This window comes from Amphibalanus amphitrite, unplaced genomic scaffold, assembly GCF_019059575.1.
Source record: "Amphibalanus amphitrite isolate SeventyFive unplaced genomic scaffold, NRLGWU_Aamphi_draft 002545F_arrow, whole genome shotgun sequence".
NCBI classification, from domain to species: Eukaryota; Metazoa; Arthropoda; class Thecostraca; order Balanomorpha; family Balanidae; genus Amphibalanus; species Amphibalanus amphitrite.
The window spans coordinates 12501-34664 of NW_024883964.1; the positions used below are offsets into that span (position 1 = coordinate 12501).

The 22164-nt window shown below is 51.2% G+C and overlaps 1 protein-coding gene and 1 long non-coding RNA gene across 2 annotated transcripts in view; one reads left to right on the forward strand and one right to left on the reverse strand.

Annotated features, from left to right (window-relative positions):
• Positions 1-21626, forward strand: part of LOC122377129 (dedicator of cytokinesis protein 7-like) — a gene marked incomplete at both ends in the record, with an annotated part of 33784 nt that extends 12158 nt beyond the window's left edge. The window contains 3 exons of the mRNA XM_043357094.1: positions 6874-7032; positions 10016-10192; positions 21476-21626. Coding sequence (XP_043213029.1) covers positions 6874-7032; positions 10016-10192; positions 21476-21626 — 487 coding nt within the window. The remainder of the gene's footprint in view (positions 1-6873; positions 7033-10015; positions 10193-21475) is intronic.
• Positions 12005-20732, reverse strand: LOC122377130. Its single transcript, XR_006255791.1, has 2 exons — positions 20457-20732; positions 12005-12906 (listed from the first exon to the last, which is right to left on the reverse strand). It is a non-coding gene; the product is annotated as an uncharacterized LOC122377130 (long non-coding RNA).
• Positions 21627-22164: the final 538 nt, after the last annotated feature.

Genomic DNA, 22164 nt, shown 5'->3' on the forward strand with positions numbered 1-22164 from the left:
GGTCCATTTTATATGCCAAATACGATTATGTGGGTCAGGCAGCCTTTGGGGTCAGTTAAGATTATGTTCTGGTGAAGGTCAGGTCAAGGTCAGGTCAAATTAGGTCAAATTTCAAAGATGATATTTTTGCATAAAATGGGTATCGATTCAATGCAGCTCGTCACGGGGAGTTCCATGGTGGTCTTTGTTTTGCGCTACATGGTCTAGAATTGCTATTAATTGCGATCAACGTGCAGTCCCTCAAGCCACACCTGCTTGAGCTGCGCCAGGACATCGATCAACATAGATTCGACATTATCTCGATAAGTGAAACGTGGCTTAAGCCAGCCACACCTAATCGCTTGGTTCCCGTCCCCGGATACCAGCTTATTCGGAAAGACAGGCCGGACGGTCGAGGATACGGGGGCGTCGCGGTGCTAATACGCGATGCTTTGGAGGTGACCGTTATTGACTGTCCCGGTGAACAGAGCGAGGGATCCAAAATAGAGACTCTTTGGGTCCAAGTCCGCACGGGAAAACGGTTGGTGATGTTGTGCTCGCTGTACAGGCCACCAGTGCAGACGTCCGCTCGTGTGACATCTGACTTAGATGAGCTAGAACGGCAGGTGCAATACATCCTGACCAGGCACAGTGGACTCATCTTCCTGACCGGTGACGTCAACATCAATATGTCCGACGGCAACAACAGCACTGCGGCCAACAGGATGCGGGAGCTGCTCTTCACGTATTCCCTGCAGCAACACATTCGCGGCCCCACCTACGAACCGTCGGGATCGACAATCGACGTGATATGCAGTAACAGTGAGGTAGTGCGCTCTGGATCGCTCCACTGTGACTTTAGCCCACATCGGTGGTCACGGGTGCTTGTGACGGTGCCAGATTACTGACCGGCGCGCTGTAGCTCGACGGCCCGGTGCTGGCGTAAACTGGACGTGGCAGAGGCCGGCCGGCTGCTGCAGTGTGTAGACTGGTCTCCGGTGTTCGAGAGTACCGCGCCGGAGGCTCAGTGGGACTACTTTGTGAAGGCGGCCTTACCGATTATTGACAATCTCGCCCCCGCTAAACGGTTCAAGACTCGTAACCCGACCGCTCCCCCCGTCACCGAGGCCACAAAGGAGCTCATGGCGCGGAGACGGGCGGCTCTCCGTAGCGGTGACCGGCCCCTCTACAAGGAGCTGAACCGCCGCGTGAGAGCAGCCATACGCCGGGACACCAGCGAGGAAATACATCGGCGCATCCTGGCCAGCGGACGGAGCTCGATGTGGCGCACCATACGACCTGTCATTTCAGCCAAACAGCCGACCAGACCGGCGCCCGGCGCTGATGCTGACACCATGAACCGATACTTCGCCAGTGTCGGAACCGTGACCGCCCGCCAGGTGGATACATCGGGTCCGGAGCTGCCGGTGCGCCTGGCGCGCGTGTCTACCGGCCGGTTTGTGGTGCGCACGGGGACACCTGAGAGTTTGGTGGCGACCGTGGCGCAAATGAACGGTAGCTCGGCGTGCGGTGCCGACGGTCTATGCGTGCGGTTCGTTAAGCTCTGTCTGCCGTATATATATATATATACATATATATATATATATATATATATATATATATATATATATATATATATATATATATATATATATATATATATATATATATATATATATATATATCACGTCATCACACATATTGTGAACTCCAGTCTGGCTTCCCACACTGTACCCCTATCCTGGAAACCTACCTATATTCATCCCATCCAAAAGTCACCAAAGTCCACTGAAACATCCAACTATCGACCCATTTCGATCCTCCCAACTATATCCAAGATAACGGAACGAGTAGTATACGAACAACTGTTCGAATACTTCTCGACTCACCACCTACTCCCACCCTGCCAGCACGGTTTCAGAAGCGGTCACTCTACCGACACAGCGCTGCTGACCATGACCGACCGTATATTCGAGGCTATGGACAACCGACAGGTGGCGCTATTGTGTTTGCTAGACATGTCTAAATGTTTTGACGTGATTCCACATGACCGGCTGCTCACTAAACTCATGCAGTATAATGTCGATGTGCGCTGGTTCGAGAGCTATCTGTCGGGACACTATCAACAGGTCCTCATAAGCACACCGGATGGGGGTCGTACGCTCTCGAGGCCTCTACTGAACCCGATAGGCACGTATCAAGGATCTGCGCTGGGTCCTTTGCTGTACGCTGTCTACGCAGCGGACATGCCGCTGTACCTCGATGCAGATATTGCCCACGACCGCTGTCTCGTGCAGTATGCTGACGACGTGCAAATGGCAGTGTTTGGTAGGCCCAGTGACGGTGAACTGGTCCCTAGACTAGAGAGGAACCTGGAAGTGTTGTCATTATGGTTTCGTAAAAATGGACTGAAGGTTAACGCTAACAAAACACAGCTGCTCGTCATCGGAACAGGTCAAAATCTCCGCTCGATGCCTCCGACACGGGTTCAGTTTATGGGGGCTACGATTACCGGTTCCGTCACTGTCAAAAACCTTGGCGTAGTTTTCGATAGAAATATGACTTTTTCGGCACCTGTGGACGACGTTGTGAGACGATGCACCGGCTTACTAAGCGGACTTAGCCACAGTAGGCACGCGCTTCCACCGGATACGCTCGCTACCATTGTACAGGCACTCGTCGTCTCATCGGTGCGCTACTGTATTAGTGTATATGGTGTGTGCGGCACCACACAAATGGCGAGACTGCAGAAACTGCTCAACTTCGGCGCACTCGTTATTTCAGGCCGCCGCAAATACGACCACATCAGTGACGTGTTGAGAACGCTGAAGTGGCTGTCAGCAAAAAATCTGCACCTCTACCACTCTCTGACCATGTTAAAACAGATTTTGTCAGCTTGCCAGCCTGAAACCCTGTACAGTAGCCTCGTGACCCGGGGTAACATTCACCGCCGTGTGACCAGATAGGCTGACATGCTGGAGAGACCTGTAATACGGACGGAATCGGGACGCCGACGATTTCTGTTTTCTGCCGTCACGGGCTACAATGAATTGCCGCCGAGTTTCCACAACATGGGAACGCGAGAGTTCAGGCTAAAACTCCGCAAACATCTTCTGGCAAAACAACAAAACGAGTAGCGCGATGTACAAATGTGATGTGAGCTGAGTGTGTGTGCGTGAGTGTGTGTGTTAGTTGTGCAACTGAATCCCGATGTTCCGTTTTTATGACATGTCAATCATAATAGCCATGTGTTCATGGACCGATTGCACGATGTGAATACATGCTACAAATTGAGTTCAAAATTTGACGTCATCAATTTTGAACGTTAACTTGACCAAAAAGGAGGTATCGATCTGAAATTTGGTATGTATATAGAAGAGCGCAGGGACTATCACATATATTCCGTTTTTTCGAAATTCGGGAATTTTTTGGGATTTTTTGTTTTTTTCTAAAAACATCAATTTTTTGAATTTTTGGGGGTCAAAAACCCAAAATTTTGAAAATCCGAGATGACAATTTTGTAGTGCCGCCTTTTGTCTACATAACCATATAAAGAACTTTGAAATTGCTTGGTTACTAGATTTTGTGAGCGTTTTAAGATTTCATATTTTTTGCTCATTTTTGCTCGAACATGACCTCAGTTGGACCTCAATAACTCCTGACCTAAGGGGACCTAATACTTGAAATCTTGTGTGAAGGTGTCAAATTGATGCCCGGAAAGGAACTGAAAATTTGGCGTTTTCTTGCTAGTCAGGAAAAACCACAGGGGGCAAATTGCCCCCCCCCCTCAGCGGGGCGAGGGCTAATATGCGTCTCCCACAGCCGACAATAAGGCGCAATCACACAGCTCAGTGTCACGATGGACCAAAATCAGACACGCAGAAGCGTGAAATGACCCTTATCAACTCGCAGACCCGGCGCTCTCGGCCCGCCTGACCGCCCACGGAAATAACGTTCGGCTCTCGTTCTACTAAACAAATATCATCATATTTGTTAGTTTAACTGTCCGCATCGCTATTAAAGTTATACAGGATACCTGTGAAGAAAAATCATTGTTCTGCTAGATTTACAACATGCTTAAATTTACATTTTTCTTATGCATGTTTTGTTCCATCCAGCTGCGCTCATTGCCCGCACAGGGGAAGTTAGCGGGGTTTCACTGTCAGAGACTGTACTGGTGACAGCTGCTCGGCCGCGCGACCGGTCAAAGGTTACCCTGCCCCACCGGGCGCTACCCCCACTCCACCCGAGCCGATGCCTGTGCAGCCTCTGACATTTCCGGCGCATAATAATAATACAATAATAATACATCTGAGCGCGGCCAAATGGGCATAATACTAAGCTGAATTGAGCAAGGTAGACATGAACAAATGCAAATTCATGCATGATGATGTGATTTAACGCCCCCCCCCCCTCCCCAGCAACTCGCGGGTTAAGTCTCTGTCCACCGTGCATCCCTCGACTGTTCGGCGCCCTTCTGGCCTCTCAGCGCCCCTGGACCACATAGCGTTTTCAATCACTCGGGCGCCTTTCTATGAGAATGGCGCCCCCTTTTCATGGTCTCGTGGCGCCCTCGTAACCGTCTGGCGCCCCTACGTCCCCACCAACTTACCATTGCTGACTGTGCGGCGCCCTTCTGACGTCTCTGCGCCCCTGGATCATAAAGCGTTTTTAATCACTTGGCGCCCTTCTGGGAGAATGGCGCCCTTGTCATGGTCTCACGGCGCCCTTGTAGCCTTCTGGCGCCCCTTCGTCCCCTAAGCGGCCTGGCGCCCCTACAGCTGAGCACCCACAATCATTTTGGGAAAATTACACCCCTGCCTCGTACTCAAATGTATCAAAACATCACGACGAATACATTACATACGCGCAACATGTACAAACACATCGATCGATGGCTCACAAAAGTTCAGTGGAGCAGTGGCCATGTGTCGATCTGGCCATTCAGAGAGGGCTGCTTATCTCGGATAGCCTGAGCCTCGGCTATCTTCCGGTCAGCTGCGTCTTTGCATCTGCGAAGAATGGTGACAGATAGCCGAGGCTCTGACTCATTCGGATGGCTCTCCCTCATATGTTCTCCAAAGGGAGTCTGCCTCGTGCGATTGGTGCCGTCTCTAAAATGCTCATCGAACCTGTATCTGACACAGCGCTTTGTTTCTCCAATGTATGTCTGAGGAGGCCCGTCGGCAGCTGCGCACATCATACATGTGATCTTATAGACGACATTTTTCGCTGTGCATCGCCCATGTAGTCCATTGTTACACGTACGGCAGAACTGTTTCCCTGCGCGACAGGGTGGGGGCTCTAAAGCCGGATGTACAGTCCACAGCAGAAGTAATGTGCGGTTTCAGTCATGGGTATGTTCTGCTTCTGAAGCTTAGGAACGATTAGCCAGACTACAATGAAACTTTGAATGTAGCTTATATGTATCGTCACCCTTGCAGCTGCAACTTTAGCTATTGACATCTTCTTTTCGATCACTCCGCATTAAACAATCGCCAGTCAAAGCCAACCGTTGAGATTGGTAAAACCCTACATTACTTTAGCGGTGGGCTGTACCAGGCATTTGGCGAGGGTGTTGCCATTTTTCCACGATGCTGTTAAGCTGGGATTAACAGATTTTATGTTCTCAGAACATGTCTGGCCGGAATCGCGATTCGGCGTATGTCGGTTTACATTATCCGCGCGTTTGCAGTCTTTTTGTGGTTTCAAACGTTCAACCATGTGAAATGATGTTGGTCCCATGCATTATGCTGGGTGTCAAGGTCACCTGAAAGTCAGGTCAGGTCATTGACCTTTGGTGACCTCGGTTCACTTTTTCGAGTTTTACATGTTTCTAGGCTAGTTTTTCGGAGCTGATTTCGAATTTAGCAACCATTTAAGCATTTACGAAGTAGTTTTGGTGCCTTCATATCATGTTACGAGGCTGTGAGTAGCGGTTGACACCTACTATGAATACCCGGCAAAACCCTTGCTGGTTGACCTGACCTGACCTGGCCCGACCTGGCCTAAATGCATGAAGACATCGTCTGTGATCAAAACTAACATGATATTCGTGATCAGCACCCCGAAAAGCCCCTAAGCAACCTCACTTTACGATGTTTTAACAGGTTCCAATTTTCCCGACTTTTGGGTAATTGACCTGACCTGGAAGGTCAACCAATGACCTAGGATTTTAAAATTGGGTATCATCGGCTTCCTGTCATCACGGGCAGCACGCTCGTTTTTCTGCGAAGCTCTAGCTTGATCAGGGGCCAAACGGCAAGGGGGAATGGAAGTGCTCCGTTTTGCCACGTTTATGCAACATTTCATGCAGTTCCTGCACATTGCGAAAGCTTATAACATGGGAAACGTCATGCATTCACGTTCTTTAATGAATTCGCTACAGTTTGGTGTGTAATTCGTAGGCGTAGGTCTCCTAGATCCCAGGCTATAAGGGTTGAAAGGTTGTGAGAGGCTAGAACCCCTGAAACGCCCACTGTGCGCCGGCCGCCGCGCCGCCGCTCTGGCAGGGTATTTGACTTTGTACCCCTGTTGTTAGAAAAGTTGCGGACCGATTTACTTGATTCTTGCATGACAAGATCCGCCATTCAATTCTTAGCAAGTACCGAAAATTTGACGTGAATTGCACGATCCGTCGCCCATATTGCGGTACTGCCATCTATTGGCAAGGCTGGAGAAGTAAAGCCATGCGGCTATTTCCACTTCAGACACACCATGGATATCAAAATTCCGAGATATGCAATCGAATGCGAGAGGTAAGGTGTTTTTTTTCGCGATTTTTTTTTTCGGTCGACCTGTCGTGGAACGCCCCAGTTAGTTATGCATTGTCTTGTCGCCTGACTGTTGTGTGCTGCGCCGCCGTCCGACGGACGCTGCCGCCGCCGTTCGCAGAACTTTGCCCGTGTCAAGATGCAGGTGACCATGTCGCTCAGCTCGCTGGTCGGCACCAGTCACAACTTCAGCGAGGGCTTCCTGCGCCGCTCTCTGAAAACCATCCTCGAGTACGCCGAGAGCGACCTCGAGCTGGCCGAGACTACCTTCCCCGGACAGGTGGGCTGTCTGTGACGGGTACCGTGTAACTGTTCGGGCTGTCTGTGACGAGTGTCGTGTAACTGTTGGGGCTGTCTGTGACGGGTGTCATGTAACTGCTGGGGCTGTCTGTGACAGGTGCCGTGACGCCGTCCGGGCTGTCTGTGACGGGTGCCGTGACGCCGTCCGGGCTGTCTGTGACCGGTTGCCGTGATGCCGTTCGGGCTGTTGACAGGTGTCGTGTAACTGTTGGGGCTGTCTGTGACGGGTGCCGTGTAACTGCTGGGGCTGTCTGTGACGGGTGCCGTGTAACTGTTCGGGCTGTCTGTGACGGGTGCCGTGTAACTGCTGGGGCTGTCTGTGACGGGTGTCGTGACGCCGTCCGGGCTGTCTGTGACGGGTGTCGTGACGCCGTCCGGGCTGTCTGTGACGGGTGTCGTGACGCCGTCCGGGCTGTCTGTGACGGGTGTCGTGACGCCGTCCGGGCTGTCTGTGACGGGTGCCGTGTAACTGTTGGGGCTGTCTGTGACGGGTGTCGTGACGCCGTCCGGGCTGTCTGTGACGGGTGTCGTGACGCCGTCCGGGCTGTCTGTGACGGGTGTCGTGTAACTGTTGGGGCTGTCTGTGACGGGTGCCGTGTAACTGTTGGGGCTGTCTGTGACGGGTGTCGTGACGCCGTCCGGGCTGTCTGTGACGGGTGTCGTGACGCCGTCCGGGCTGTCTGTGACGGGTGTCGTGACGCCGTCCGGGCTGTCTGTGACGGGTGTCGTGACGCCGTCCGGGCTGTCTGTGACGGGTGCCGTGTAACTGTTGGGGCTGTCTGTGACGGGTGTCGTGACGCCGTCCGGGCTGTCTGTGACGGGTGTCGTGACGCCGTCCGGGCTGTCTGTGACGGGTGTCGTGTAACTGTTGGGGCTGTCTGTGACGGGTGTCGTGTAACTGTTGGGGCTGTCTGTGACGGGTGCCGTGTAACTGTTCGGGCTGTCTGTGACGGGTGCCGTGTAACTGTTGGGGCTGTCTGTGACGGGTACCGTGTAACTGTTCGGGCTGTCTGTGACGGGTGCCGTGTAACTGTTGGGGCTCTCTGTGACGGGTGTCGTGTAACTGTTGGGGCTGTCTGTGACGGGTGTCGTGTAACTGTTGGGGCTGTCTGTGACGGGTGCCGTGTAACTGTTGGGGCTCTCTGTGACGGGTGTCGTGTAACTGTTGGGGCTGTCTGTGACGGGTGTCGTGTAACTGTTGGGGCTGTCTGTGACGGGTGCCGTGTAACTGTTGGGGCTGTCTGTGACGGGTGCCGTGTAACTGTTGGGGCTGTCTGTGACGGGTGTCGTGACGCCGTCCGGGCTGTCTGTGACGGGTGTCGTGACGCCGTCCGGGCTGTCTGTGACGGGTGCCGTGACGCCGTCCGGGCTGTCTGTGACGGGTGTCGTGTAACTGTTGGGGCTGTCTGTGACGGGTGTCGTGTAACTGCTGGGGCTGTCTGTGACGGGTGTCGTGTAACTGTTGGGGCTGTCTGTGACGGGTGCCGTGTAACTGTTGGGGCTGTCTGTGACGGGTGTCGTGTAACTGTTGGGGCTGTCTGTGACGGGTGTCGTGTAACTGCTGGGGCTGTCTGTGACGGGTGTCGTGTAACTGTTGGGGCTGTCTGTGACGGGTGCCGTGTAACTGTTGGGGCTGTCTGTGACGGGTGTCGTGACGCCGTCCGGGCTGTCTGTGACGGGTGTCGTGACGCCGTCCGGGCTGTCTGTGACGGGTGCCGTGACGCCGTCCGGGCTGTCTGTGACGGGTGTCGTGTAACTGTTGGGGCTGTCTGTGACGGGTGCCGTGTAACTGTTGGGGCTGTCTGTGACGGGTACCGTGTAACTGTTCGGGCTGTCTGTGACGGGTGCCGTGTAACTGTTGGGGCTCTCTGTGACGGGTGTCGTGTAACTGTTGGGGCTGTCTGTGACGGGTGTCGTGTAACTGTTGGGGCTGTCTGTGACGGGTGCCGTGTAACTGTTGGGGCTCTCTGTGACGGGTGTCGTGTAACTGTTGGGGCTGTCTGTGACGGGTGTCGTGTAACTGTTGGGGCTGTCTGTGACGGGTGCCGTGTAACTGTTGGGGCTGTCTGTGACGGGTGCCGTGTAACTGTTGGGGCTGTCTGTGACGGGTGTCGTGACGCCGTCCGGGCTGTCTGTGACGGGTGTCGTGACGCCGTCCGGGCTGTCTGTGACGGGTGCCGTGACGCCGTCCGGGCTGTCTGTGACGGGTGTCGTGTAACTGTTGGGGCTGTCTGTGACGGGTGTCGTGTAACTGCTGGGGCTGTCTGTGACGGGTGTCGTGTAACTGTTGGGGCTGTCTGTGACGGGTGCCGTGTAACTGTTGGGGCTGTCTGTGACGGGTGTCGTGTAACTGTTGGGGCTGTCTGTGACGGGTGTCGTGTAACTGCTGGGGCTGTCTGTGACGGGTGTCGTGTAACTGTTGGGGCTGTCTGTGACGGGTGCCGTGTAACTGTTGGGGCTGTCTGTGACGGGTGTCGTGACGCCGTCCGGGCTGTCTGTGACGGGTGTCGTGACGCCGTCCGGGCTGTCTGTGACGGGTGCCGTGACGCCGTCCGGGCTGTCTGTGACGGGTGTCGTGTAACTGTTGGGGCTGTCTGTGACGGGTGCCGTGTAACTGTTGGGGCTCTCTGTGACGGGTGTCGTGTAACTGTTGGGGCTGTCTGTGACGGGTGTCGTGTAACTGTTGGGGCTGTCTGTGACGGGTGCCGTGTAACTGTTGGGGCTGTCTGTGACGGGTGTCGTGTAACTGTTGGGGCTGTCTGTGACGGGTGTCGTGTAACTGTTGGGGCTGTCTGTGACGGGTGCCGTGTAACTGTTGGGGCTGTCTGTGACGGGTGTCGTGTAACTGTTGGGGCTGTCTGTGACGGGCGTCGTGTAACTGTTGGGGCTGTCTGTGACGGGTGTCGTGTAACTGTTGGGGCTGTCTGTGACGGGTGTCGTGACGCCGTCCGGGCTGTTGACAGGTGTCGGACCTGGTGTTCAACCTGCACATGATCCTCTCAGACACAGTAAAAATGAAGGAGTTCCAAGAGGATCACGAGATGCTGCTTGACCTGATGTATCGCATCGCCAAGGGCTACCAGAACTCGCCGGACCTGCGGCTCACCTGGCTCGACAACATGGCCAAGAAACACACAGAGGTTGGTTAGGGCTGTCATCCAGGGGTGGGTTACGGCTGTCACCCAGGGGTGGTTTAGGGCTGTCACCCAGAGGTGGAAGGGGGAGTGCTGTTACACAGAGGTGGAAGGGGAGGGCTGTCACCCAGAGGTGGAAGGGGGAGGGCTGTCACACGGAGGTGGGAGGGGGAAGGCTGTTACACGGAGGTGGGAGGGGGAGGGCTGTCACCCAGAGGTGGGAGGGGAGGGCTGTCACCCAGAGGTGGGAGGGGGAGGGCTGTTACACGGAGGTGGGAGGGTGAGGCCTGTTACACGGAGGTGGGATGGTGAGGCCTGTGTGGGCCGGCCATTTCGGCCGCCCTCGTCGGAGCCGTGGTCCGCTGGTAGTGTTGGCGGTACAGTCAGTAGAGGAGAAGTGAGAGAGTGTATTTACGAAAGACATGGTTTTATGGTGGGTGTCGGGACGCAAGCACGTGACCGGACGGGCAGCCGGCCAGCGAGCCGGCGGTCCCGTGTCGCTATGCGCCCCAGACACCCAGACAGAGACAAAAATGGGGTCAGACATTTGGGGCCTCCATCGGGAGTGGGAGGCATGATTTCCTTCTCCATATATCTTTCTTCCCCCAACAAGCCGACAAAAGGAGGCGACCAACAGGGTTGGGCAGATAAATTGGGACAAAATACATATTTGCATTCAAAACGCCGTAGCTTAGAAATTTGTAAACATAGGCATTTCAAATTTGGATCACATATTGTTACACCAATTTTACACATTTATCACCAAATATGGTCACCGTGGTCCACCTGCATCAGTCCTTATCGGTGCCTGGACTAGCCGCACGCGCGGCGAGATCTCCCGTCTGAAATGGCTCGTAATTGTAGCCAACTGGCACTGCTGAGGCTCACCGCGGTCACATGGGTACGTTCATTAGACTCACCCGCAAAAACGCCCCAGCAACCAGAACTTGTGTGGGCTTAGGATTGATGAGGAAGGGGGCATTTTCCCTTGGGTACAGTTTGCGGGATCCTCCGTTTCAGGAGATTTTGTATTTAATTTACTGTATGCCGGGGAGCTGACTCCTCGAAGACCATCACTCCATGCAGGATGTTGCCTTCTACCATCTTGTTGATTCGAACTGCCGGAATAATGGTTGGGTAGCCTGTAATGGCGAGCCCCCTCCCGATTCCGTAAAATGAGGGGGCCCCACGTGACCGTCAGAAGTCACCGATTGGAATGCCATCACCGATGTCTGCTGCATGCTTTTTGGAACTAAGATCACGCCTTCTGGGCTGGTTGCGATGTTACACATGGTGTTTGCGGTTGTTCATATGTTCGGTTATGGGGATACCATCGTCGAAAAAGACCTGCACGTGCTTGCTCGCTTCTCCAAGCCCTTCAAGAGGAAACAGTCTTTTTAACGTCAAAGCTGCTTCAACATCTATGTTAACAGGTTGATATGCATCAATGCATAAGAGTACATGTTTGAGGTGCTGGTATATAGTTTTCTCATGGCGCGGCTACCTTCGTTGTAAGCTCGCGCCACTGTTTTCGCGAGGATCCTCTGATTTAACTGAATTTTGCCTTTTAGCCCCCCTGGAAAACCGGGGGAGCGGCCGGTGTCAATGCAATAGGTATGTAAGGATGAGTCAATATCATCTCTTCCTCCAACGTTTACGTCTGTTCGATACACACTACTTTCAGCCATTTGATGGAGCATAATTAGAGTATTGGCATGCATGTGCGCGCGGACTAAGTTGATAGTGGCTTGCTTAAGCCCACGTTCTGTGACCAGCCGGCTCAAAATTACAACGCAACCTGCGTAATATGGAAAAGTATTCATTAGCCTTTATTTACATATGTTCAAAAATTATCTTTATCACTAAAAAACTAGTCGTTTTAGAGGAAGTTAAAATTTGTCCCAATTTATCTGCCCAACCCTGTAAGCAATCACGATCCTTAACTGCATAGATCCACGTTTGACACCGCGCATGGAACGCCGGGTACGACTGCTGATGTCGCCGCTACTCGCTGCTGCTGTTGTAACTGCTCTCCGATTTGGTTGTTTCGTCATTGTAGTCGTCACTGTTATCGTCAGCGCGATGTTATGCCGTTGTTGATGCGTGGGACCAGCCACACCTCTGTTTCTTGGGTGCTGACGTCTGAGCTGGTTGTGAAGGGGCAGCGACCATGGTGCGCCGTGACGGTAAGGCCTTTACCGTTCACGGGGCGTTGGCTGCCGCCGCACAGCATGCAGATTCCAAAAGACGTCAGCATACCAGAACTTGGTGTTGTTAGCGAGGGTGCTGGTAGCCTGTTGTTCATCGACAACGGCGGGCGACGAGTTGTGCTCAGCCATGGTAATGGCGGCTGGCACGGGCGACGAGAGTGACGGACGAACGGACGGAGAACAGCGAAGCACGATGAGCAGATGAAGATAGTAGCGACGGCAGGCTGCCATGTGGGTCAGCCAGGCGTTGGCTTTGGACCTAGGCCACCTGCTGGTTGTAGTTGCAGCCGTTGCAGTCGGTGATGGCGTCCGCAGTTGCAGTGTGCGAGATGTGTGGACCAGATGCAGAGCGACTGAGACAGTCAGATGGGTTGGCGATGAGCATCCAGTCCCATCATGACTATGGTCAGCCAGCTTTTTCAGACCGTGATGCGTATCGGCGTTTCTCCGTGGTCGATGCTCGGGGAGTCAGATAGTGGCCACTCCCAGATGGGTAACAGAACTCAAGGACTGCGAAAGAAAAAGAGTCGGATCAAAATATGCCAAACATGAAACAATGCCCCATACAACATACATCATACAACAACTTGCAGTCATTAAAGGAATTAATGTCAAATGAATTAATGAGTCCAAAATTCAGCCAGTTTTGGAATGTGTCTGCGATAATAGTTCGCAAACCGAAGAAAAATACGAATATCTTTCGCTGTTTCTGGTATCAGTCGGGGAAACTGTGGTCAAATCTTCCATTTTTAGAAGCCTTCCATTATTGGAAGCAGGGATGCGGAGCCGTGGAAATTTCAGACGGCTCCGGCTCCGGCTCCGGCTCCGGAGATAAAAATCGGCTCCGGCTCCGGCTCTGGGTGAAATGTCATGGCGGCTCCGGCTCCGGCTCCGGCTCCGAGTAAAATGATCCGGCTCCGGTAAAATGACCCTATCCGAACTACCTACGTTGCACCTCGATGGCCAGATTCTAATAAAAAAGAATCGATCAGAGCACCTTGGAGTGATCCTAGACTGCAAGTTTTCTGGCACACCTCACACAGAAATGCGCATAAAACGGGGAAGAGCCGCTTTTATGGCCTCTCCACGACTGGAATATTGTCCAGACGTCTATCGCCAAAGGACAAGATTTTCTTGTGGAAAGCGGTAGTGGTACCAGCCCTTGTATTTGGCTGCGATGTAGCACCTCTGAGCCCAACTGATGTCATTCGACTAGAAGCATTGCAATCTTCGTGTCTGAAAGCTGCCCTGGGATTACCACGTTTTGCCCACCATACGCTGCTTTTGGAGGCTGCTGACGTCCCTCAAGTTCACGAGGTTTTACGCAGTCGGACGCTGAAGACATTCTATTCAGCGATGAATAGCTCGGATCGCCTGGTCAGCGGTCTACTCTCTGTCGCTGTTCTCGGGTGTAACTCCACAGCACTTCCCGGATCTTTCGCACAAATTGTATTCCAGATGTGTGGAACCGGGTTAAATGAGATAATGGATATTGTTGCCGGACATATCGATCCAGACATCATCACTGCACCGCGACCCGAAAATGGTCTCAGAGACTCCCTAGCAGGCCTTTTGAGCTCCACATGTGAGATGTCGCGGAAGCTATTGCGTTTGCTTACTGTGAATACCTGAGCTGTATGAGTATGAAAGCATGTTTGTCGCTGATATGTGACGCCTTATAAACATTATTATTATTATTATTATTAAATCATTGTTTCCTGTTCTACTGTTATCTATGTTTTTATTATTATTACATATACGTATTGATATAAATGGGAAAGGCAATGGGAACGTGTTGTTTTTATATTAAAATTGGTTATACATGTGTTTCGGGAATAATCCCTTGATCACACCATATAAAAGTAGCTATATGCAAATTTCGACCTCGATTGTATTTGGATATAGCGACTTTTATATGGTGTGATCAAGGGATTATTCCCGAAACACATGTGTAACCAATTTTGATATAAAAACAACACGTTCCCATTGCCTTTCCCATTTATATTATTTATGTTTCCTCTTAAGAAAAGGAGCCGGAGTCGTCCCCTTTTTTGACGACTCCGGCTCCGGCTCCGGCTCCGGGCTATATTGTTTCACGGCTCCGGCTCCGGCTCCGGCTCCGGCTCCGGCTCCGGCTCCGCATCCCTGATTGGAAGGATTTTCCATAGATGGGTACGCATCTTCCAAAAATGGGTACGATGACGACGTCATCGTACCCAAATATAGAAAATGTTGCGCATATGTTGGAACTTACTGATTTCCGCCAACATGAGACAAATGCGACTATCGCCCCTGGTCGCTTTCAATTCGCCATAGTGAAGTGTACATAATCTAGCGTGGATGTCTTAATCCTAGCGTGGATGTAATTTTTGCAATTTTTCAAAGTAATGAGTCGTGGAAAATTGACAAAAAGTTACCGACATACAATGGTTTTATAGTACTTTATCAAACATTTTGTAAGCATAAAGCATCAAAAACGAAAAGTAAATATCCCTAAAAGTACTTTAGTGATGGGCCATGCTAGTTTCATATCGCCGGCTTTGTTTATAGTGCGGAATTGTCGGGACGGAGTGCGGGGGTTCCGGGAGGGTAGTGGCGAGTAAAACATGTATTTGTTGCTGTTTTCTGCATTTATTAGCATATTGCGTGGCTGATTTCAAGTTTTTAAGGCTTTTGCAAAACATTTGGGTGGAGGTGTCGTCATTTTTCAATGTTTCCCCGGAATATGGGACGAATTAAATAGGCGTTGGTGCACTGTTTTTCGTCTTACTTTCTATCGAAGGAGCATGAATCTTAAATTTATATGAGGGATAGTAAATTTAATTTAAACCATTTTTTGTCAGGACTATAGCTGTGTTCCTCCTGGTTGGTTATTGACCAGTTGTTTTCTCTTCTGAATTTCTATGTGTCCTCTAGAAGTAGAAGAAGAGAGCAGTGCACCAGGGCACCATGCTATTATATCACTATGTACGCTGACATAGCATGCCTGTATTACCAACACTAGCACTGCTGCTTCTCCTTATATCAATGATTCTAAATGGCAAAATCAGCTATTAATGTTACACATTTAAAAAGGCCGTAACTTAAATCAAAGGATGGGAATCACAGTTGGGAACACTGAGATTAGGCCTTCCAATTTTGGAAGCCTTCCATTTTTGGAAAATGCATACCCATTTATGGAAGGTCCTTCCAAAAATGAAGGGCTTCCAAAACTGGAAGATTTGACCACAGTTTCCCCCACTGGTATAGGAAAATCTTGTACCGCTTGTAATTTGGATGCATCTGGACGAATTCCATGTTTGTCAAGTATGAAACCCAGATACTTTACCTGAGATTTCATAAATTCACACTTTTTGGGGTTGATCACAAGATGAATTTCTTCTAAACGAGAACATGTATCGTCGAGTTTTTCTAAATGCTCGTCGTAGGTATGTTTTGCTACCGATAAGAATATTGTCAACATATAAAATGCATCTTTGCCTTGTAGACTACTGAGTGCAATTTGCAACCCTCTGTTGAGAACGGAGGAACTTGAACGAAGACCCATTGGTTTATCGTTCATATGATATTTGTCGTCATCATTTGCAAAATCCGTAGAATGACTTGAAGATTCATTCAAAGAAATTTGGTGGAATGAACTAAGCAAATCCAAGGTGGAGAAAACATAGACCCGGGAACAGGGGGGCAGTGGGGGCGCTTGCCCCTCCAACTCGAGAGTCGAGGGGGCGGCGCCCCCTCAACATTGAGGCAGCGTGGAAGGATCTTTCCTCCCTTTTCCGGACTTCTTTCCTTCTTGTTTCCTTTATACATCTAAACATCAACACACGGCATTTTCCTAGCCATCTGAATGGTTTCTGCTGATACAGTACAGTATCGATTTGACAACATCTGCTATTATCATCCCGCTTTGGTTAAGGCCTGGCCTTGGCCATAAGTTTGGCAGGCCAGATGTTATACTGGACCATTTTGAGTCAATTTTGAGAAATACATAACGTACAACGGTGGTAAAATCGTTGCTATAGGTATAACATAGTTTACCCGCTCCGGGTGTGAGGGAAGGGTGTGAGGCAATGAGTGCACCGACGTGGCGCCCTCGGAAGGCCGGTATTAGAAAGCTCAGCGACACTGAGGGCTTGTGTGTTGCCTTCGGTTATCGGTAGCACCCTCAGAATCACCGGCGTAGGGCCCTCGGAGCCGCCGGCAAGGGGCCTTTAGAGGCACTGGTGTGGGGGGCCGCCATGCAGGTGCCGGTGTGGGCGCTCAGAGGTGCTAGTGTGATTCTCTCAGAGGCGCCGGTGAGGGTCCTTATAGGCGTTGCTGTAGGCCTTCATAGACGCTGGTGTGGAGCCGTTGCAGACGGATGTGGGGTCTTTAGAGCTGCTGACGCGAACCCTCTACAAGCCGGCAGGGGGTTCTCAGTGACCGGCAAGGGGCCCTTAGGCCGGCAGAAGAAGTGTTGTGGAGTCCTTAGAGACCAGCATGGTACTGTCAGACGCCGGTGGGGCCGCCAGGGCTCAGATTCACCAGTGTGGGGCCTCAAAAGTCACCAGTGGGTGGCCTTTAGATGCAGGTGTTGACTGTTGGGTCCTCAGAGCCGCCGATATAGGGCTTTAATAGGCACTGGTGTAGGCACTCAGAGTTGAGGGTGTGAAACCCTCAGAGACACCGGTGTGGGCCCTCATAGGCACCGATGAGGGCCCCCACAGTTGCCGTTATGGGGCCCTCAGAAAAATAAGTGTGACCATCACAGGCGGGAAATGCCACTGGAACTGGCCCTCATAGGTCGGTAAGAACTCTCAGAGGCCAGTAACGGGCCTTTGGAGACCACTGAGGGGCCCTTAAAATCTGCAAGAGGCCCTCAGAAGCCAGCGTGGGGCCCTTATGGAAATCTTAGTGTGGTTATCTAGGGCCCATGAGGTGCTCTAACGAGCCCAATGGGGCCCTTCCGAGTCGAAAAATGGCCATCGTTAACCCTCAGCGGTCAAATGGCGCCGCAATGCCTCTCGGACCCGAGGGTCCCTTTGAACCCGATGGGGGGGGGGGTTACGTGTCCCCTTAGACCCCTAGCTACGCCACTGCTTCAGATGCATCATGTCAGGTATTTTAGGCTCGCCCCCCCCCCCCCCAACTTGAAAATCGTTCCCGGGCCCCTGGGAGAAAACTTCACAATCAGAAAGTTGATCTTTGACCTGTGAAATGAACGAGAAAACTTGTCATCCTTGATGTTGGAGTTGAGAAGTCGCAAATCTGATACGAGGCGATATTGACCATTTGATTTCTTTATAAGAATGATTGGAGAGTTATATGGTGAAACTAATGGTTTGATAACTTTGGATGTTACCATGCGTTTTATATCTTCCTTAGTTATCTCCCGATGAGCAAATGGGAGACTTGTTCGTTGATACTTGATCAGCCGGAGTGTGGTCTGTGAATCCATTGTGATTTTTGTAAACATCTGTCTGTTGCATGTCAGAAATATCGTTTCCGAGACATGTCTATGTTTGTCTAAGAGTTCACGAAGTTTAAAACGAAATGTACTGGGTTGTGTTTCAAATCAATGTCACTGACAGACCTGTGCCCTGACGTCCTCGGAATAGAGGTCGTCGGTTTGTTTGTGTCTGTCATGCGTCCGTTGTCTGACGCAGCTAAGTCCGGCCCAGCGACCGTTTTTTTTTTGTGCTGGCGAGACGCTGGCGGAATTTGGAACAGACGGCGCTGTTTGACAGTTGGTACTGACTGACCCATGGTACTGAGCAAGGTCAGCGTCCTGTCTGATGGGATGGGGTCGGTCTGTGACCTGACTGAAGGGGTACTTTTTGGTCGGATGGGCTTGTGGGATTCTCTGATTTTTTCTCAAAATGATTGGGTTACTTGAAGCATTAATCACGCGTACACTAGCGTGCCTGAATTTTCTAAGAAATTGATAGAACGGGCAACCTGAATGTCTCGCTTCGATCACAATGCGTTGAATTAGGTATGGAACATCATTTGGTTGTAGAAAACGTGGTAATTTAACGCGTACAAGGTTTTTGCTGTAACCAGAAATTTCTACTGTTTGTTTCACGAACAATGGATATGATTTTTTGTCATCAACAGTTAACCCGCGAGTTGCTGGGGGGGGGGCGTTAAAGGCCCCCCCTTTGGCTTTTTCGCCGGGCCATAGCATAAAATGGCGCGCAAATTTTGGGGTCCCTGTAGGGAAGTAATTGAAGTTTATTGTGACAAAGTTTTAAAAAATCGGTCGGAAAATTTTTGAGATATCGAGGTTTTAATGACCATCAGATTTCTGAGTTTTCGACCAAAAACGGCATATGTTCAAAAAATCATATAAATCACAGAATAGACATACAGACATGCCGTAAACGCCATTAGACTGCCAACCATGAACAATCAAATGGCTATCTTCGATTATTGATTATCGTTCCGCATTTTCCAAAATCTTGAACTGAATCTTGGCAATTTCTCGTGACCACTTCACGACCATTATACATGAATTTCTTAAATTAAACTTTTTGAGCCAAACACGTACACATATGATAAAATGAATGTCACCATCGTGTTCTACGCCCCAAATTACCCATAAAACATGTGTCACAGGCTGCGAATATCAGTTTTGATTTTTGGGGATATGTGCCTACCCGGTTGACCTGGCCTTGACCCTGACCTCTGCTTGACTGACACCCCTACATGGAGCTGACACTCTTGTAGGCCTTATATGATGGATTGTGCACCGTTTTGACAGAGTTTATGACGAGAGGCGCCCATTGCGAAGTCCTGAAGTCAATGCTACTGAAAGCCCGATTTCAGGTGTTTGACCTGACCTTGACCCGACCTGTGACCTCAAAATTCAACTTTAAAGTACTCATTTGAAGCGTCTCGTCGCGTTCTTTCGTTTGCCGCCTCGTGTTTCGCTGCGCCTATTGGTTCTCGAGTTATCGGCTGGGGGCGTTTAACGCCCCCCCCCCCCCCAGCAAACGGTGGGTGGCGAAATACCCCAGCAACTGCCGGGTTAATGCATGTTTTTCTGCAGTTGTGAACATGTCTACCGTTTTATCCAGGATAACGATTGATCGACACATTTTTCATTGTCCTTTGTTGATAAAAGAAAACGTACTCTTTTACTCTTTTGGGACTCAGACGTTTTGAGCGTCTTTCGACTATCATTGGGAGAAATATTAGTTTTAGAAAGTTCACTGAACGACTCGATGGATTGTAAAGCAATTTGTGAGCAATGATAAAATCGATTCCGAGAATGATATCGCATTTGAATGGCAAACTTTTTGCTGAAATGAACAATTTGTGTTGAACCATGAATGCTACCATGACCATGAAATGCTAATGTTCAGATTGACTTCACCTACAACGTCAATAGGATTTCCAGTAATATCAAGAATAAAGACACTGGGAGGTTCGTAAGCTACTTTTAAACCATATTTTTGCAGACATTTTTCTGAAACTAAAGAGACACTACTCCCACTATCATAAAGAGCTGAACAAGTTTGACCCGAAATTTTGACGTCACGTAAAACCAGGTGATGTGCTGAACGGTCCCTGTCATCTGAAGCAACGCTCACGCACTCACCTCCAAGTGCAGTGAGCGGAACCCGTTTGGGCTCTGAGAACGAAAGTTCCGACGGGTGAAATGTTCCGGTGACAGCTCGAAAATTCATGGTGATAAGAATTTGAACAACAATGACTCCTTTCTTGACAACAATGATGCGAAGAGTGAAGTGATTTTGAGCGAACAGGTCGATAACTGTATTTTTGCTGACGAGATTGACGATCACGTCCTCGTCTCTGAGATTTTGATTGATTTTGATTTTGTTGAGCAATAAGCTCCTCTGCTACAGCTAATTCTAAATGGGCAATTCGCCTTAAAATATCGTTCATCTGGGCATTGTACTCAATACTAAAATTCCTGGTAGCATCTTCCATGGTTAGTATGTTAAATAATGAAAAAAGCACGGAGAAAAACGAATGGAACTAAATATCAAATCTCAAATCTCAAACATATAATATCAAACAAATAGCAAATAGAATTAATTTAAAAGAGAACTCACCTGAAGCCAAAAGTCCTTCACGGACAACCAACCACCACCGCTGGCACCAATTGTGGGCCGGCCATTTTGGCCGCCCTCGTCGGAGCCGTGGTCCGCTGGTAGTGTTGGCGGTACAGTCAGTAGAGGAGAAGTGAGAGAGTGTATTTACGAAAGACATGGTTTTATGGTGGGTGTCGGGACGCAAGCACGTGACCGGACGGGCAGCCGGCCAGCGAGCCGGCGGTCCCGTGTCGCTATGCGCCCCAGACACCCAGACAGAGACAAAAATGGGGTCAGACATTTGGGGCCTCCATCATGGGAGTGGGAGGCATGATTTCCTTCTACACAGCTGTCACCCAGAGGTGGAAGGGGGAGTGCTGTTACACGGAGGTGGGAGGGGGAGGGCTGTTACACAGAGGTGGGAGGGGGAGGGCTGTTACACGGAGGTGGGAGGGGGAGGGCTGTTACACGGAGGTGGGAGGGGGAGGGCTGTCACACGGAGGTGGAAGGGGGAGGGCTGTTACACAGAGGTGGGAGGGGAAGGGCTGTCACACGGAGGTGGGAGGGGAAGGGCTGTCACCCAGAGGTGGGAGGGGAGGGCTGTTACACGGAGGTGGGAGGGGAAGGGCTGTTACACGGAGGTGGGAGTGGAGGGCTGTTACACGGAGGTGGGAGGGGAGGGCTGTCACACGGAGGTGGGAGGGGGAGGGCTGTTACACGGAGGGGGAGGGGAGGGCTGTTACACGGAGGTGGGAGGGGGAGGGCTGCTACACGGAGGTGGGAGGGGAGGGCTGCTACACGGAGGTGGGAGGGGAGGGCTGCTACACGGAGGTGGGAGGGGGAGGGCTGTCACACGGAGGTGGGATGGGGAGGGCTGTCACACGGAGGTGGGAGGGGAGGGCTGGTACCCGGAGGTTTGAGAGCTGTCACACATGGTCAACTTTCTGGGGCGCCTCGCCCCAGACTCCCGTATAAGATAGCGCGGCGTTCTGATTGGGCGCCGTGCGGTGCTGTTGTGACCTTTGTGCGGCGTGTTTCAGCGCGGCCAGTTGGCCGAGGCCGGTATGTGCTACGTGCATAGCGCTGCGCTTGTCGCCGAGTACCTGAGTATGCTGGAGCCGAAAGCGTACCTGCCGCTCGGAGCGGCTGCCTTCGAGGACATCTCGCCTAACGTGCTGGAGGAGAGTGCAGGTGAGTGCCACCGGACAGCGCTGCTGCCACCGACCGTCGGACCGGGCTAGCTGTTTCTGTGGGTGACTTTAAAATAATGCTGTATTACCACTCCACTCCGATTGGGGCCTGGCTAGTTGCACTGTTTCGCAAAATTTATCGGCTGCTTGCCAGCTGAGAACAGGTGGCAATTCTGTGGAAGGAGGCAGGCTGCCTGTACATATGTAATTTTTCTAAATAGCCTTCCAAAGTGACCTGTCATGCCTATCTAAATTGTTTCCAATTGACCTTCTGAACTGATTTATCGTGCCTGTCTTAGTTGCTTGAGTAAAGTCGACTACAAAGTGATGTTCGCCCCCGACGGCCCAGCGTTTGACTGGAACGGTTGACTGCGCCGTCTCACACCAGGTGCAGCGGCACAGTATATCCCCCTGGCATCAACGGTAGACTGCGCCGTCTCACACCCACGTGCAGCGGCACAGTATATCCTTCTGGCCTCAACGGTAGACTGCGCCGTCTCACACCCAGGTGCAGCGGCACAGTATATCCTTCTGGCCTC